Source organism: Carcharodon carcharias, chromosome 4 (genome assembly GCF_017639515.1).
Source record: "Carcharodon carcharias isolate sCarCar2 chromosome 4, sCarCar2.pri, whole genome shotgun sequence".
NCBI lineage: Eukaryota > Metazoa > Chordata > Chondrichthyes > Lamniformes > Lamnidae > Carcharodon > Carcharodon carcharias.
In genome coordinates, this window is record NC_054470.1 from 113,425,434 (window position 1) to 113,443,696 (window position 18,263).

Sequence of the window (18,263 nt, forward strand, 5' to 3'; positions counted from 1 at the left end):
CTCTCTTTCTTTGCGACGCTCCTTACGGCCTATCTCTTTGACCGAGCTTTTGGTCACCTGTCCTAATCTTTCCTTATGTGTTTTCGTGTTTAACTTTGTTTGACAATCACTCCTGTAAAAGCAGCTTGAGATATTTTATTGTTGTTGTTATTATTGTCCAAAATTTATCCCCCGACCGATGCCCCAAATAGATCTATTTCATTGCCATTTATGATAGCTGGCTGTGTGCAAATTGGCTGCCACATTTCCTACATTACCTCAGCGACTACACTACAGGAACTACTTTATTGGCTGTAAAGCGCTTTGGGACATTGAGGTTCTGAAAGATGCTATATAAATGCAGGTTCTTTCTCTTTTGCTGAGAATTTAACCTTTATCGATTGTGTTGCAATATCAGGATAAAAAAGGAGACCACAATGAGTAAAGTATCAGAAAAGTAGAGTATATGTACTAAAAATAAAAACAAAAAAACTGCAAATGCTGGAAATCCAAAACAAAAACAGAATTACCTGGAAAAACTCAGCAGGTCTGGCAGCATCGGCGGAGTCGAAGGGTCATGAGGACTCGAAACGTCAACTCTTTTCTTCTCCGCCGATGCTGCCAGACCTGCTGAGTTTTTCCAGGTAATTCTGTTTTAGAGTGTATGTACTGTTTAGTCTACGCCAGCCATAGTTACAGTGGAAAATGGGAGCCCAATTGCTGATTGTTTTTCTCTCTCTCTCAGTGACTTGACTCCTATTCTGCATCATACAGTAGATGCAGGACTATGGGGAAAGAGCATAGGATTGGGAGTGGGGGAGGGGAACGCATTTGATAGCTCTTTCCAAGAGCCAGCACAGGCACAATGGGCCAAATGGCCTCCTGTGCTCTACAATTTTAAGGTTAAGTAGATAGATTGATATGTCGCAGTTATTAAAACAGAAAATGCTGGAAAAGCTCAGCAGGTCTGGCAGCACCTGTGGAGAGACAGAGTTAATGTTTTGAGTCTATATGACTCTTCTTCAGAGTCAAACGGACTCGAAACGTTAACTCTGCATCTCTGACTTCTACCTCTATCCAGACAGCCGTGCCTTCAGATGCCCAGATCCTAAGCTCTGAATTCCCTCCCAAAACCTCTCTACCTCTCTTTCCTCCATTGAGATGCCCTTTAAAATCTGCATATCATCTGCCCCCAAACCTCCTTTTGTGGCCCAATGTTGAATTATTGTCTAATAGCCTTCCTGTGAAACCTGGGATGTGTTACCGCGTGAAGGTTCATGAGGAGTATAAACACCAGCGTGGGTCTGTTGGGGCCTGTTTTTGTGCTATAAATACTGTGTAAATTTTAATCCCAATCTTTTAACAAAATCCAATTGATCTCACAATTTTAGTAGAAGACTCTGGTTAGCTAACACCAGGAATTTGTTCGCAAATTGGCTTTTACCCTTAGGCATTCCCATTCTGAGTTGACAGAATCTGCTTGCTTTCCCTCAATCACAGTTTTAATAACTTAATAATTAAAATCTCCTTCCATTCCCTTCATCTGCTTAGTACCATCGTCTCACCTCCCCCTCCCCCTTCCATAGATGTGTTAGCTCCATGGCAAAACTGAGAAGAGATGTGTGTTACCCTCAGCACTGGCTGCAGAGTTTCACAGCTGTCAAACTAGGTAGCACACATAGCCTCCGGTGCCAATTGCCAATTTGTTCCCAGGGTTCCCCTGTGTCACTTTTGCTAGCAGGTATATCTGCCCATTTGTAGATTTAACAACCAACTACAACCTGACATTCAAAATAAGGTGAGAAAGACACACTTACATACAACCCCAATTTTAATCACTCCACCATTGGTGGCCGTGCCTTCAGCTGCCTGGGCCCTGAGCTCTGAGATTCCCTTTCCACCTCTCTAGTCTCTGCCTTCCTTAAAGAGGTCCTAAAAACCTACCTCCTTGGCTTTGGTCACCTCTCCTAGTATCTGCTTAGGTGGCTCCATGTCTAATTTTGTTTGATAGTGCTCCTGTGAAGCACATCTGGGTGTTTTACTACCTTGAAGGTGCTACATAAATGCAAGTTATTGTTAGTGTTTGTGACTCACAGATTCATCTCCGAGGGTCAGACATTCAGAAATTGTATCTCACATTGTTTTCTCACATCTTTATTTGAACTGGATAAATATAGAACACAATTAGCATGTGACCTCATAGTACGTTGCAGAAAGGAATTGCTAACTGCAGTCATAATACCCTTTAAAAAAAAACTCAAACAGTGCTAACGATCCCATCTTCCATCATTTTGCAAAATGTTGAATATTTACAGTTCTTCAGTACTTACGAATACTGGGTATTTTCATCTACTAAAGAAAACATTAAGGAGCCTGTGGCTACTACATCTTCACTAACAGAAGTAACACATGTATCTGTTTTAATATTCAGCAAGGAGTCATTCAAATCAATTGAATTCTTCTTTCTGATGAAGGCCAAAAATCATTTACAACTTCTACAAGATCCAAGGCAAGCTCCTCATTAACGCAAGTCTTCCTTGTGTTGTTGCTCCACAGCCTATCTTGATAGAATCCCAATTCAAGCGTAAAAGCTGTACCAATCTGGTTGATTTGAAGATTCTGGATCATGTGGTGAAGTTTTTCTCAGTTCTGTAAAAAAAACGCAACGAAAATGATTATTTTCCTGTCCTTAAATAGATACCTAAGGAAAAAAACATGAAATAAAGTCCCTCTGTCACCTACTCGACCCAAAGGATGACAAGGGCCGTTCGCCAAACTTTTGGTCTCTTGTGCAAATCTTAGTACCAAATTTTTGTTTGTTAGCCCGCCTGTGAAACACACTTGGGACATTTTACTGCATCAAGAGGCGTCAAATAAACACAAATTGTTGTTTTTACATGGTTGGAACCAACAAATAACCAATTTCCAGCCCTGTTGTCTTCAAGGCATTTATCTTCCGTGTCACACAAGATTTAGGAGATTGAAATCAATGCATAGTGTCAGTGTAACGTGCAATAAGTTATGATTAATCAAGAGCAAAGAACATGAGGGAGTTAATCTCTGCACAAGAGTGGGTACAGAGCAGATTGACAAGGATGTTGTCAGGACTAGAGAATGTTAGCGATGAGGAAAGATTGGATAGGCTGGGGTTGTTTTTTTTGTAACAAAGGAGGCTGAGGGGAGATTAAATTGAGGTGGCTACCATTCTGAGGAGCCTAGAGTGAATGGGAAGGACCTATTTCCCTTAGCAGAGAGGTCAATAGCAGAGAGGTCAATAACAAGGGAGCGCAGATTTAAAGTAATTGGTAGAAGGATTAGTCAGGTGTTGAGGAGAAATGTTTTCTCCTAGATGGTGGTGATGGTCTGAAGCTCACTGCCTGAAAGAGTGGTGCAGGCAATGACCATCTCCAACGAGAGAATCTAACACTCTCTCTCCCCTTGACATTCAATGGAATTATTGTCCTGGGGGGGTGATTAATTTTGACCCGAAACTGAACTGGACTAGCCATATAAATACTGTGGCTACAAGAGCAGGTCAGATGCTGGGAATCCTGCAGCGAGTAACTCACCTCCTGACTCCCCAAAGCCTGTCCACCATCTACAAGGCACAAGTCAGGAGTGTAATGGAATACTCCCCACTTGCCTGCATGAGTGCAGCTCCCACAACACACAAGAAGCTTGAAACCATCCAAGACAAAGCAGCCCGCTTGATGAGGACCCCATCCACCACTTTAGACATTCATTCCCTCGGCCCCCAGTGTACAGTGGCAGCAATGTGTACCATCTGCAAGGTGCACTGCAGCAACTCAGCAGGGCTCCTTTGGCAGCATTTTCCAAACCCACGACCTCTACCATCTAGAAAGACAAGGGCAGCAGACACATGGGAACATCACCACCCGCAAGTTCCCCTCCAAGCCACTCACCATCCTGACTTGGAAATATATCGCTGTTCCTTCACTGTTGCTGGGTCAAAATCCTGGAACTCCCTCCCCAACAGCACTGTGGGTGTACCTACACCACATGGACTGCAGCAGTTCAAGAAGGCAGCTCATCACCACCTTCTCAAGGGCAACTAGGGATGGGCAATAAATGCTGGCCTTGCCAGTGATGCCAACAACCCATGAAACAATACATTAAAAAACCCTCAACACATTTATAAAATACCTGGATACACACTTGGATGCGCCATAACCCACAGGGTTACGGACTGAGAGATGAATGTGGGGTCAGATAGGATTTTCTTGGCTGGCACAGACATGATGGGTCAAATGGCCTAATTCTGTGTTGTGAATTTTCCATGTTTTTAAGTTAATAATGGGAAACAGGACCTTATTCCATTGTTTTCAAGATTTTTCCTGGTGCTAAATATGAGGTAAAAATGATGAAAATTAGATTTTTATTTTGAGGATAAGTGGTTTTAATATTGATTTCAGTGACAAGCCTCTGAAATATTTTTTCCTTCATAGATAGATATTTTTTTCCTTCCCCTCACACTTGCAAAACTGGAGTTTTCTAAGAAGGAACTTAAAACAGATTTTTGCTCAGGCGATTCAGTGGTGAGGGAGCAGCACTGTCAGCTTGGTGAGTGATGCAGGGGATTCTTGTATCTATGGGAATAGGGAGATTAAACTCAGCTGGTGGCAAGACAAAGTTGATATGTATCAGATAAGGATATTGGAATTATGGAATGACACAGTGAAGAAGGAGGCCATTCAGCCCATCATGCCTGTGCTGGAGGGTAGATGGAATTATGATACAGATCAACCCTAATCTCAGCGAATGGCAGAACAGGCTTGAAGGATTGAATGGCCTCTTCCTGTTCCTATGAATTTGGGAACTGGTGCACGGAGAGGGAACATTGAGGGTGGATAAGTACAGCCTGTGTAGGGGTAGCCTGAGGCAGATCAAGGCTATAGGTCTTTGTCCTATCTGTACCCAACCTCCCCACACATCCAATCCCTCTTTCCCTCCCAGTCTCTGTTTCAGATGTACAGTGACCATTAGTACAATCCCCCTCTCTGATCACGATTAGCAAGTGTCAATGTCAGTACCGTATATGATCTAAGAATTGACGGGGACACATGTCTGTGCCAGCCAAGAAAATCCTATCTGACCCCACATTCATCTCTACATTTAAAAGTTTGCAGCATTAGTTAAGTTTGTGTTCCCTGCACCCCCCACCCCTCCCCACCCACCCCCAAGTGGGGAAGTGTGAGCCCATTAAAGGTGAGGTTAATTAAAGGTAAAACACAGGTGAATAACGCAAGGTGCAAGTTCAGCACAACTAAGAGCGCAACATCATTGCAATCACTTGCATTGTGTCAGTTTAATCTCTGTTATTTATGGTTAGAAAGAATTAACAGCATGAAATTAAGTTAGTGAAGCAGCGAAGTGACGTGTGAAAATGGTGCCTGAAAAGTGCACATCAAAGCCAGCAGTGTGACAATTTGTTCTCACCTCACAGACAGTAAAAGTGTTTGAACATCAAGGTGTCCACTGCTTCAGAGACACTCCCTGCCAGAGGTGTCACTGGTTAGTCACTTTACATATCGACCACACACTTAACCATTTGATGCATTCGCAAAGGTGCTGAAAATTCAGCAAATTAATGGTATATTTATGTTGCCAAATTGTTCTGAGAGATTCACAATGCCTTACGGTTGCTGGGGCTCTGGATATGCCCTGTATTCCTGGCCGGCCTCACAGTTTCTATCCTCCTTAAACCTCAGCTCATCCAAAACTCTGCTGTCCCTTATTCTAACTCGCACCAAGTCTGGTTCATCCATCACCTGGCCTGGCCTCCTGGTCTGGCAACGCCTCAAATTCAAAATTCTCATCCCTGTGTTCGAATCTCTCCATGGCCTTTCCTCTCCCTATTTCTGTAATCTCCTCCAGCCCCACAACCCTCTGAGATTTTGGCACTCATCAAATTCTGGCCTCACACATCACTGAATTTTATTACTCTACCATTGGTGGCTGTACCTTCAGCTGCCAAGCCCCTAAGCCCTGGAATTTCCCCACTCCCCCCCCCTCCCCCAACAAACCTCTCCAACTCTCCCCTCCTTTCAGGTGCCGCTTAAAACCAGCTACTTTGACTAAGCTTTTGGTCACCTGTCCAAATATTGTTAGATGTGGCACAGGATCAAGTTTTGTCCAATAACACTCCTGTGACAATAATACTCCTGTGAAGCGTGCTGGGATGTCTTATTGTCTTGAACCTGTGATGAGCTCAGGTTTACAGAGCGTAGAATGTGAGAGTCCAGTCAAGTGTACATTGGGATAGACAAGTCTCAAGGTAACAAAGGCATGGATGAGGGTCTCAGCAGCAGCAGATTGGAGCTGAGGCAGGAGCGGAGTTGGGCGATGTTATAGAGGGAGAAGCAGATAGTCCTAGAAATGGAGTGTACGTGTTGCTGATGCTCAGTTACAGAAGAGATTGGGGGGGCTGGGGCAGGAGGCAGGAAGGTTAATACTCTCTGGTCTGAATGCGCTGGAGGGAAAGTCAAAATTGCTTGGAGTTTTTCCTGCTCTGTGGTGCAGTCAGAGTCCCAGGCCACAAGGATCAGGGATAAGTGACGAAGACAAGTGGCAGTGAAATAAATGCAGCACACTACAGAGAAATTTCTGCCGACAGATGTGGGCATTTCTACAGAAATGGAGTTCGAGAAGCAAGACCCAATTGGTGCAGCTTTAGCAGCCTCTGCTGGTGAAAGTGAGAAACTGCAGGCCAAAGCAGTTCACTTGATTTTTTTTGGTGGAGTTAGAACAAGGGCCTGAATTTCACACTGGGCGTGTGCGCCAAGTCGGCGGGCCCAGACGCAAAATGCGCCCACGATCAGCCCCCGAATGTAATTTCACGCTGGCTGGCCAGTTAACGCGCACTGAGTAAGGCTCGGCGCTGCCCGGGGTCAGGGGGCTGTAAGAGGGTGGGCGCCGAGAAAAGTCAGGGTGCAGGTGGGCACTTCTAGCGAGCTCCCTGAAGGCAGGCACCTGCTGCGGAGCTGCCTCAGGGAGCTACAGACCCGGGCAGATTCAATGGCAAGAAGAAAATGCAGCAAACCATGTCTGTGCAGTACATTCAAGCACCTGACAGCAGAACTCAAAAAAACATCAGTTCCCAGATATCATATTTTATTATATTTCACTCCGGACATTTAATCCCACCCTTGGGATGAGGTTTCGTTAAAAACGGGCTGCCCGCCTGCCCGTTTTGCCCATGTGACGAGCGCAAAATCGCACGGTCAACATAAAATTGTGGACAATGGCCTTAATTGGGCCCTTTAATTGTCAGCGGGCACAGCTCCACCTCGCGCCCACCGGACTCAATATTCTTAGTGTCCGCGATGATGATGGGACACATGCCCACCATCATATTGCACAATTTCACGTGTGTTCAGGTCGGGCTTGTTCTCGAGGCTCCCAGAGGCTCCCAGATTGTACTTCAAGCAGGAAATGAAGAAGAAGCAAAAAAATATTTACTAGAATGATGACAGAGCTGACGGGTTATATCCATCAGGAAGGTCTGAACAGACTGGGGCTCTTTCCTTTAGAAAGGAGAACCACTGGGGAGTAACCTGATCGAGCTCTTTAAGATCATGAAGGGGTTTGAAAGGGTAGACGTAGAAAAGATGTTTACACTTGTGGCTAAGACCAGAACTAGAGGCCATCAATATAAGAGAGTTGCTAATAAATCCAATGGAGGAATTCAGGAGAAACTTTTCGTTACCCAGAGAGTGGTGAGAATGTGGAGCTCACTACCACAGGGAGTGGTTGAGGTGAATAGCAATAGATACATTTGAGGAGAAGCTGGATAAACACATGAGGGAGAAAGGAATAGAGGGGCATGCCGATAGGGTGAAATAAAATAGGGTGGCAGGAGGCTCGTGTGGACCATAAACACCAACACAGACCAGTTCAGCTGAATGACCTCTTTCTGCTTTGAAAATAATTTGCTATATGCCAAAATTTCTGCCGGTTTCTATGCCAGCCTTGCTGAAGGGAATTCGCACCCAAATTTCCTGAGAATCTCATCAGGCGAAAAGCCAGAATAGAAAAATCAGCATGTACAATCGGTGACTGAGGGAATCGATGAACAGCTTTAAGTCCCGCCTTATATCATTGACGTTGTGAAAATTAAAGTTTGAAGTCACCGGGTCACCATTTATACAGGCTTCAGGAAAAATCAATTACAGATGCTGCCTTCTTCCTAACATGTCAGACTCTGTGAAGGTTTCGAAACTACATATATTTTACCAGTGGGGATGCATGTGTTTCCTGGCCTGTATGATAGCAACACACCAGACCCAGCAGCTGCATGGTAAAGCTTTTGACATGAGTCTGTGTGTTGTGTGGACATTAGAGGCAACTCCCTTATTTTACGCTGTGGTCAAGCAATGGGAGAGCCACTTAAACTGGGCTCCTTCCAGTCTCTTCCTGCCTCTCCTCATTGATGGGAAGCTCTCCATTCCAGGACATCTGATCTTATTTGCCTATTTCCTAGATATCACCATTTCCCAGTATCTGCATTAATAATAACAGACAGCCCCCAACTGTTAACAAGGATAACTTACATCTGTATGGCACGTTTCTCATAGTAAAACATCCCAAGGTGCTTCACAGGAGTGATGATCAGAAAATTTGACACGAGTGATGTTGGGAGATATTGGGGGAGGGGACCAAAAGCTTGGTCAAAGAGGTAGGTTTTGAAAGGAGCATCTTAAAGGAGGAGAGAGAGAGAGATGTGGAGGAGTTTGTGGTGAATGGGTGGTGGGGGAGTGCCATTCGGGGTATTTCCAGAGCTTAGGGCTCAGGCAGCTGAAGGCACAGCCGTCAATGATAGAGCGATTAAAATCAGGCAATGTGCCATAGGTCAGAATTGGAGGAATGCAGAGTTTTCAGCACACCACACATGTTTTGTCAGCTGTGGTCCTGTGGGTAGCCTCTTTGGTCTTCGAATCAGAAGGTTGTGGGTTTGTTCCTGCTCCAGGACTTAAGGACAAAATCAAAGCTGACACTCCAGGGCAGCACTGGGGGAGTGCTATGCTGTTGGAGAGGCCGTCGTTTGGATAACACATTCAACTGAGGCCCCATCTGCCCTCTCAGGTGGACAGAAAAGGTTCCATATTTCAAAGAAGAGCCGGGGAGTTCTCCCTGCTGCCCTGTAACCAACATTTATCTCCTAACCTACATCACAAAAACAAATTGTCTGGTCATTGTCATCTCGTTGTTTGTGGGATCTTTGTGTGTGTGAATTGGTCGCCACATCACAACAATGGTTACACTTCAAAAAGTACTTCCGTGGCTGAAAACGCTTTGGGGCACCTTGTGGCTGTGAGAGGCACTATACAAATGCGATTATGTATTTCTTTCACTGAATAATGCAGGGATAAAAACAGGCGCACATGGGGTTTCTACACAGAATTCTCCTACTACCTGTCATTTTGATTATTCATCAGGATTTTTGCAGGACAAAGCCAAGCGTGAGATAGCTCTTCAGTTTGTATGTGTTTTCTTGCTGATTAAATCTACATAAGGTTGGAAAGATATATTTTTAAATTTGATTTTAAAATTCTCGTTCTTGTTTTCAAATCACTCCATGGCTTCTCTCCCCATGCCCCCCACCCCCCCCCCCCCGCCCCCCACCCATATCTGCAACCTCCTCCGCCCTTACAACCCTCCGAGATCGCTGCACTTCTCCAATTCTGGCTCTTAGGCATCTCTGATTATAATCGCTCCACCACTGGCAGCCGTGTCGTCAGCTTTCTGGGGACGTAAGCTCTGAAATTCCCTCCCTAAACCTCACCTTGTCTCCACCTCTCTCTCGCTCTTCCTTTAAGGCACCCCTTTGACCAAGCTTTTGGTCACCTGTCTTCATATCTCCTTATGTGACAAATTTTGTTTGGTAATTGCTCCTGTGAAGCACCTTGGGATGTTCTTACTACATTAAAGAGGCTATATAAATGCAAGCTATTGTTGTTGTTCAACTCTCTATGGCAGTGCTTAGCTCAACTGAGCATCCATGTGGATGGATTTCTGGCATGCAAGAGCCATGTAAGAATTGATTATTTACGCTGTACTCAGAAGAACACTAGGATGAGGAGCAGGAGTAGGCCATTCGGCCCCTCGAGCCTGCTCCGCCTTTCAATAAAATCACAACTGATCTGATTGTGGCCTCAACTCTATTTTTCTGTCTGCCTCCCCACCCACCTCCTGCCACCAGACCCCCATTAACCCTTGACTTCCTTGTCAATCAAAAATCTGTCCATCTCAGCCTTGAATATATTCAATGACCCAGCCTCCACTGCTCTCTGGGGAGGAGAATTCCAAAGACTAACAACCCTCTGAGAAATAAAAATTCTCCTCAGCTCTGACTTAGACGGGAAACCCCTGATTTTAATTCTAGGCTGCATCACAAAGGAGTCTTGAACCCCTCTATGCATTTGTGCTAAAGTGAGTGGCTGCACCATCTGTGTAAGGCAAACGCTCTGGAATCTCTGGGCGTCTGTGGTTTTCCTTTGTCACTGGATTGCGTTGTGAGAAACGTGCTCTTATTTATGCTGGACATCGCAGGTTCAAATCTTTAAAAAAAAATCCTTAAAGTGTCAGTCTTCTTCAATCTGCAACCTTCTTGTTACATACCACTGGCGCTTAACTGAGCTTGGATCGTATTCTGGAAATGAATGCCATGCAGGCGTCAACCATAGCTCAGTGTGTAGCGCACTCCCCTCTGAGTCAGAAGGCTGTGGGTTCCAAGCCTCTGCTCAAACATTTGAGCACAAAATACAGGCTCATGTTGTTATATTAACGTTGCTACATAAATGCAAGTTGTTGTTGACCATATTTTATCCCCTAAACAGAGGACAGTTTCATAGATGAAGCCTCGCAACAGGATTTATAAATGTGAATCAAATTGGGATTGCATACATATACGCTGTAAACTGTTGGTATTCCTTCACAGAGCAAGACTCTGCACTCAGAATTTCCTTGTAGGTTCCTGCGATCAGAAACGCATCCTGAGGAAATTCCTGGTCAGAGGAACACAGGAATAGGAGGAGGCCATCCAGCCCCTTGAAGCTGTTCCGCTATCCAATGTGATCATGGCTGACCTGTGATCTAACTCCACATACCCACCATGCCCCATATACCTTGGTGACGAAAATATCTATCAATCCCAGCTTTAAAAATTAATAATTGACCTGGCAACAATTGCCATTGTGGAAGATAATTCCAAACTTCGACCACCCCTTGTGTGAAGATGTGTTTCCTAATTTCACTCCGTTCTGATGAATGGTCACAACCTGAAACATTAACTCTGTTTCTCTCCCCCACAGATGCTGCCAGGACCTGCTGAGTGCTTCCGGCATTTTCTATTTTCATTTCACTCCTGAAAGGTCTGGCTCTGATTTTTGGACTAGGCTTCTAGTCCTAGACTCCCCAAACAGCAGAAATTGTTTCTCTCTATCTGCCCCATCTTCCCCAACCCCCCTCCCCCCCCTTATATCCTCAAAACTTTGACCAAGTGAAAGTGCGTGTCCTTTTGCAGTCACCAAAGTGAGAGCTGACCTGGTGTGTTTGCAAGTTTCCACTCCTGTGCAGAATATCACTGGCAAATATCCAGCAAATTCACAAGTAAAGCAAAGACTTAAATCCTGCATGAGTCAAGGGTTCCACATTCCATCCCAAATTGGCCATTGTTTGTAGGCTGACAAGTACATAGAAATCTTGTTTTAAAATTAATGTCTGATGTGTTCCTTTTTCCCCAACATGGTATCACTTCCCGAACCCCTGGATGAACTTAGACACAAATAGAGCCAGATTGATATCAGGGAGCACCATCTTCACACAAAGGGTAAAGGGAACCTGGAACTGTCTCTACAAAAAGCTATTGAGATTGATGGATTTTTTGTCGGGTAAGGGGATTTCTTTTATTCATTCTTTCACAGGGCGTGAGTATTACTGACAAGGCCAGCATTTGTTGCCCATCCCAAATTGTCCTCCAACTGCTTGACTTGCTAGACCATTTCAGAGGGTGTTTAAGAGTCAACCACATTGCTCTGTAGCCATGTAGGCCAGACCAGGGAAGGATGGTAGATTTGCTGCCCTAAAGGACATGACTGAACCAGGTGGGTTTTTAGGACAATCAATGACAGTTTCTTCTCCCAAAATGAAATTGAATGAAACTGATCGCAAATAAATGCATTCTTTTCTCATGTCAATAATCAAATAGAATTTTGGGGGGGTTAGACAGTAAAGCAATTTGTTGTAGGGGCCTATAAAGATAGGCCTTTAAACATCGACAACTTGCATTTACGTCTTTAAGGAGGTAAGCCATCCCAGGCGCTTCACAGGAACGCTAACACACAAAATTTGACACCGAGCCACTTAGAAATATAGAACGGTTACAGGGGATTATTCAGCCCATCAATTCCATGCCAGCTGTCTTCCACAGGAACTCACCTAGCCCCACTCGCCTGTAGCCCTGCAAATCTTTCCCTCTGTGCAATTATCCAATTCCCTTTTGAAAGCCACGATTGAATCTGCCTCCACCACACTTCTGGGCAATGGATTCCAGATCCTGACCACTCGCTGTGTAAAAAAGATTTTCCTCATTGCTTCTTTTGCCAATTACTTTAAATCTGTGCCCTGTGGTTCTCAATCCTTTTGCCAATGGGAACAGTTACACCCCATCCTGTCCAGACTCTTTATGATTTTAAACACCTCGATCCAACAGAACCATGGAAAATTTACAGCGCAGGAAGAGGCCATTCAGCCCATTGTGTCTGCGCCAGCCAAAAAAATTGAGAAAAAAGAAACTAGCCGCTCAATTTTAAACCCACTTTCCAGCACTTGGTCCGTAGCCTTGCAGGTTACAGCACTTCAGATGCAGATCCAGGTACCTTTTAAATGAGGTGAGCGTTTCAGCCTCAACCATCAACTTAGACAGTGAATTCCAGACTACTGCCACCCTCTGGGTGAAAAAGCTTTTCCTCATGTTCCCTCTAATCCTCCCACCAATCACCTTAAATCTATGCCCCTTGGTAATTGACCCCTCGGCTAGGGGAAACAGGTCGTTCCTGTCTACCCTATCCAAGCCCCTCATAATTGTGTACACCTCAATTACACCTCAAATCTCTTCTCAACTTTCTCTTATCTAAGGAGAGCCCCAGCTTCACCAATCTATCTACGTAAGTGAAGTTCCTCATTCCTGGAGGCATTCTCAGGAATGTATTCTGCGCCCTCTCTAATGCCTTCACATCCTTCCTGAAGTGCAGTGTCCAGAACTGGATGCAATGCTCCAGTTGAGGCCAAACTAGAGTTTTATAAAAGTTTATCATAACCTCCTTGCTTTTGCACTCTATGCCTTGATTTATGAAGCCCAGGATCTCGTATGCTTTATTTACCACTTTCTGAACCTGCCCTGCCATATAACCTCAGATCCTTCTGCTACTGCACCCCCTTTAGAATTGTACCCTTTATTTTATATTGCCTCACCACCTTCTTCCTACAAAAAACAATCACTTCACATTTCTCTGCTTTAAATTTAATCTGCCACATGTCCGCCCATTCCACCAACTTGTCTATGGCCTCTTGAAGTTTAACACAGTTCACAATATTTCCAAGTTTTGTGCCATTTGCACATTTTGAAATCGGGCCCTGTACACCCAAGTCTAGGTCATTAATATATATCAAGAAAAGCAGGGGCCGTAACACCAACCCCAAGGGAACCCCCACTATAAACCTTCCTCCAGCGTGAAAAACAACTGGTCACCTCCACCCTGCTTCCTGTCGCTCAGCCAATTTCGTATCCGTTTTCCTGCTGTACCTTTCATTCCATGAGCTCTAACTTGAGTATTGCTGAAAAAAGTTCCTTTTTTTTGTCGAAACTTTTCTTCTCACACTCATCAGGACAATTGGCAAGAAAATACCAATGTCAGGGGAAACAACGTATTTATACTGCATGAGAAGAGAGTGCTGATTTGGGTTGGCAAGTGGACTATGATTGGTAGAGACGTTGCCATAGAAAATGTACCAGCAGATGGTGGCTTGACAGTTAACTGCCAAGCAATAAATATGTTGTTTCCCCTGACATTGGTATTTTCTTGCCAATTACCCTGATGAGTGCAAGGCAAAAAGCTTTGACAAAAAATTTCTTTTTTTTCAGCAATGCTTAAGTTTTGTACTACCTAATGACTAGCTCTAATTTTGCTCACAAGTCTGTTGTGTGGCACATTATCAAATGCCTTTTGGAAGTCCACGCCAACAGCATTATCCTTTGTTACCTCATCAAAAAATGTTTAGCAAGTTAGCTAAACATGATTTGCCCTTGACAAATCTGTGCTGGTTTTCCTTAATTAATCTGCATTTGTCCAAGTGACTACTAACTTTGTCCCCAATTATCATTTCAAGAAGCTTTCCCACCCCTGACGCTAAACTGACTGGTCTGTAGCTGCTGGGCTTATCCTTACACCCTTTTTCGAACAAGGGTGTAACATTTGGACTGGTGACTAAAAGCTTGTCAAAGAGGCAAGTTATAAGGAGTGTCTTAAAAGGAAGAAAGTGAAGTGGAGATGTTTGGGGGCGGGTGAGGGGTTTGGGGAATTCCAGAACTTGGGGACCATGCAACTGAAAGCATGGCCGCCAATGTGGAGTGATGGAAATTGGGTCTGCTTAAGGGGCCAGAACTGGAGGAACGCAGAGATCTTGGAGGGTTGTAGGGCTGGAGGAAGTTGCAAGGATAAGGAGGAAGTAAATAATAAACACAGCAGTCTTGACAAAAGATTACAATGCAAGAAAATAAATTGATGTGCATCATTAATGGATCTTCGGTACCTACTTCCATCACATAGCTTCATTCAGTTACCGTGCACAAGACAAGAAATTCAAGGTGCACTTTTAGTTGCTGCTGCCTGTTAGGTTAAAGAGAAGATGAAATTCTCCCTGAGTGTGAATCACAGAATTATACAGCACAGAAAGAGGCCATTCAGTCCATCGTGTAGCAGCTCCCATTAATCCCTTTTCCTGCTGCTCTTTCTTCATTGCCCTGTAATTTTTTTTCTCTTCAAGAACTGCTGCCTTATTAATTTTATCACTTAATCTTGGTTGTGAAACTCATCTCACCGACAATAATTATTGGGATTTAAACCCTCAAATCAAAAAGCTTGCACAGATGACATTTCTGAATACAGTTTCCAGGTGTACCTTCACACGGTCCATTTTGAAATAAAACGTCATCTATTGCAATGTCGCTGTGTGTTGACAGACCACGAATCGCTTCGAAAACAATCTGAAAGAAGAAAATATGGGTAAATTGGCATGTTGCTGTGATCTGGGAAGCGCTGTCTGGCAGGGTGGTGGAAGCAGATTCAATTGTAACTTTCAATGGGGAATTGATTAAATACTTGAAGAAAAAACCTGCAGTGCTATGGGGAAAGAGCAGGGGTGAGTGCTTTCAAGAGCTGGCACAGACACGAGTCTGTCTTAATTTCCTAAGCTACACTTTAGCTATCCAGCTTCATGTTGGTGTGATGTGAGCAGTCTCTAATACACCTCCCTTTCACTCCATGGATTTGTATTGTCATTTGGACCTAAACGATGAGAGGAGAATATCTCCTCCATTATCAGTGTGACATTTTCTCCATTTCCCTAATTAAACCATCCTATGTCCTTTCTCACCAAGACTGCCAACTCAATGCTAAATTAGGAAAAACATTTTGTATGATGGGCGCATAGTAACAAGGAATTGACCAAAAGCAAAACACTGCAGATGCTGGAAATCTGAAATAAAAACAGAAAATGCTGGAAATACTCAGCAGCATTTATGGACTCGGAAACAGATTAAACATTTCAGGTGATAACAACCAGTCCTATGAGGAGACATTGAGTGGCCTAGTCCTATATTCCCTGGAGTTTAGAAGAATCTGATGTGATCTCATTGAAACATATAAAATTTTTCAGGTGCTAGACAGGGCAGATTGTGAGAAAATGTTTCCCCCTGTCTGGGGAATCTAGAACATGGGGTCACAGTCTCAGAATAAAAGGGTCGGCCATTTTGGACTGAGATGAGGAGAAATCTCTTCACTCAAAAGGTTGTGCATCTTTGGAATTCTCTATCCCAGAGGGTTGTGGATGCTCAGTCTTTGAGTATTTCCAAGAACAATGGTCAATGGATTTTTGGATACTAAGGGAAATGGGGATAGTGCAAGGAGGTGGGGGAGCTGAGCCAGAAGATCAGGCATGATCTTGTTGAATGATGGAGTAGGTTTTGAAGGGCCATATGGCCTATTCCAGCTCTGATTTCTTATGCTCTCAACTCTGTTTCTCTCTCCACAGATGTTGCCAAGTATATCCAACATTGTCTGTTTTTATTTCAGGTTCTGGCCAAGATAGTTTCACAAAAAGAAGTCTTCTTCAACCTGGATGGGATTCAAAGCCAGGTTCAGGGGTGAAAGGTTTTGTATTGTAATATTCTGCACGGGCCATCCCTAAATATACAGTGTTTTAAGACAAACTAACCTGATGGTTTTGCTCACACTTGTATTCTATGGAGGCTTTCATCCAAGATATACTCTGCTCCCCTCCTCTTTTCCATAAGAGAGTTTCTGGCGCATTCTCTTTCTTTAAGTAAACGTTCAGCGATCCAGTTCCAAGTCCGTACATATGGTAGAAGAATGTCAGACACTGGTCACCAGTGAATCCGCGTATTTGCCATGATGACAAGCGTGCATTGTATCCATGTCTCATATGAGAGGCCTCTATGTACATGTAGCGCCCTAAATAAAAGATTTTCAATCAGTGAGATTGCAGAAATCACACTCAGAAACAAACCCTTTTCTCTTAGAGAAAAATAATCCTATCTACTGCCCGTTAGCTAATATTAATGAACATGGCCTCACCCCTCCCTGTCTCTGTTACCTCCTCCAGCCCTACAGCTCTCCAAGATCTCTGTGCACCTCCAATTCTCGTCTCTCATGCACCCCTGATTTTAATTGCTCCACCATTGGTGGCTGTGCCTTCATCTGCCTGGGCCCTAAGCTTTGGAATTTCCTCCTGAAACCTCTCTACCTCTCTCTCCCTCTCTCTCCTCCTCCTCCTTTAAGATACTCCCTAATCTTTCACCAAGCCTTTGGTTACCTAACACCATCTTCTGTGGCTCAATGTCAAAAATTCTTGTTTGCTAACACTCCAGTGAAGTGCCTCGTGATATTTTACTATGTTAAGGGTGCTATTTAGTAATATACAAAATATGTTATATTGTGGAAAAGAGAGACATGTTGCTGAAGCTTTACTTCTTGCACTAATCAGGACAAATGCAAGAATACCAAATTTCAAACAATCACAGCAATTTATATTTGTGATCTTTTGAAATTTGGCTTTCTTGCCAAAATGTGTTGTTTTATTGTACAGCTGTCATACAATGAGTTTTATATCCTCTCTTCCATTTAAACGCCACCTAAGGAAATATATTCTATTGATTTAACAACTGAACCCAACCCTTCTAGGTTTAATGGTGAATTCCATCAAGCTAGGGGCTGTGGAGGATGGTGGTGGTGTACATGATAAGTAATCAATCAGCTTTCTTATACCTCATTACTGTGCAGATATCTTTGCTCAAAAGTTGTACATGAGAGGAATTAGGATGAGGATATGATTAGGCTCAGCTGTGAAAGCTCACAGCGTTGTACAGCTTAAAAGTATTTTGTTTATTTATTCATTCACGGGATGTGGGCTTCGCAGGCTGAGTCAGCATTTATTGCCCATCCATAATTCCCATTGAGAAGGTGGTGCTGAGCTGCCATCTTGAACCGTTGCAGTCCCTCTGCTGTAGGTACACCAAAAGTGCTCTTAGGGAGGGAGTTCCAGGATTTTGACCCAGCGAGAGTGAAGGAACGGCTGATATATTTCTAAGTCAGGATAGTGAGTGACCTGGAGGGGAACCTCCACTACTCCCATGTCATGAATTATCATTTGGACAAAGTACAAGAGGGACTCCTCTCAAAGTTCTCTTGAAGGTGGGGGACAAGCACCTGTCATGATATTTTGGAAAACATTTTTCTTTTAAAATAGAGGCTTAGTCTGCGGGTGTGTCTTAATTGGATTAAAGCCAACTAGTCTGGGTGCTTTGATATGTACTAGTTTTGATATGTAAGAGAGATAGAGTGCATTTGCATTTTTTGAATAGAGCATTCAAGAAGTGGGGTGAAAACTTGATGCCTTTCTAGCAGTTACTAAGCAATATGTTTATATTACTAATAAAATTGGTACAATGAATGGAGTTTCATTGCCAA

At 43.8% G+C, this 18,263-nt stretch overlaps 1 protein-coding gene across 4 annotated transcripts in view; it reads right to left on the reverse strand.

Annotated features, from left to right (window-relative positions):
• Positions 1-2,119: 2,119 nt before the first annotated feature.
• The window catches only part of mamdc2a (MAM domain containing 2a), a 118,225-nt gene continuing 102,081 nt past the window's right edge, over positions 2,120-18,263 (reverse strand). For 3 of the 4 annotated variants that reach the window (XM_041186795.1, XM_041186793.1, XM_041186794.1), the window contains exons 12-14: positions 16,492-16,748; positions 15,178-15,262; positions 2,120-2,628 (exon numbers count right to left, since the gene is read on the reverse strand). In XM_041186795.1, coding sequence (XP_041042729.1) covers positions 2,558-2,628; positions 15,178-15,262; positions 16,492-16,748 — 413 coding nt within the window. In that variant the 3' untranslated portion in view covers positions 2,120-2,557. Of the gene's footprint in view, positions 2,629-15,177; positions 15,263-16,491; positions 16,749-18,263 lie in introns of those variants that run through there. The other variant, XM_041186796.1, reaches the window with a different exon arrangement.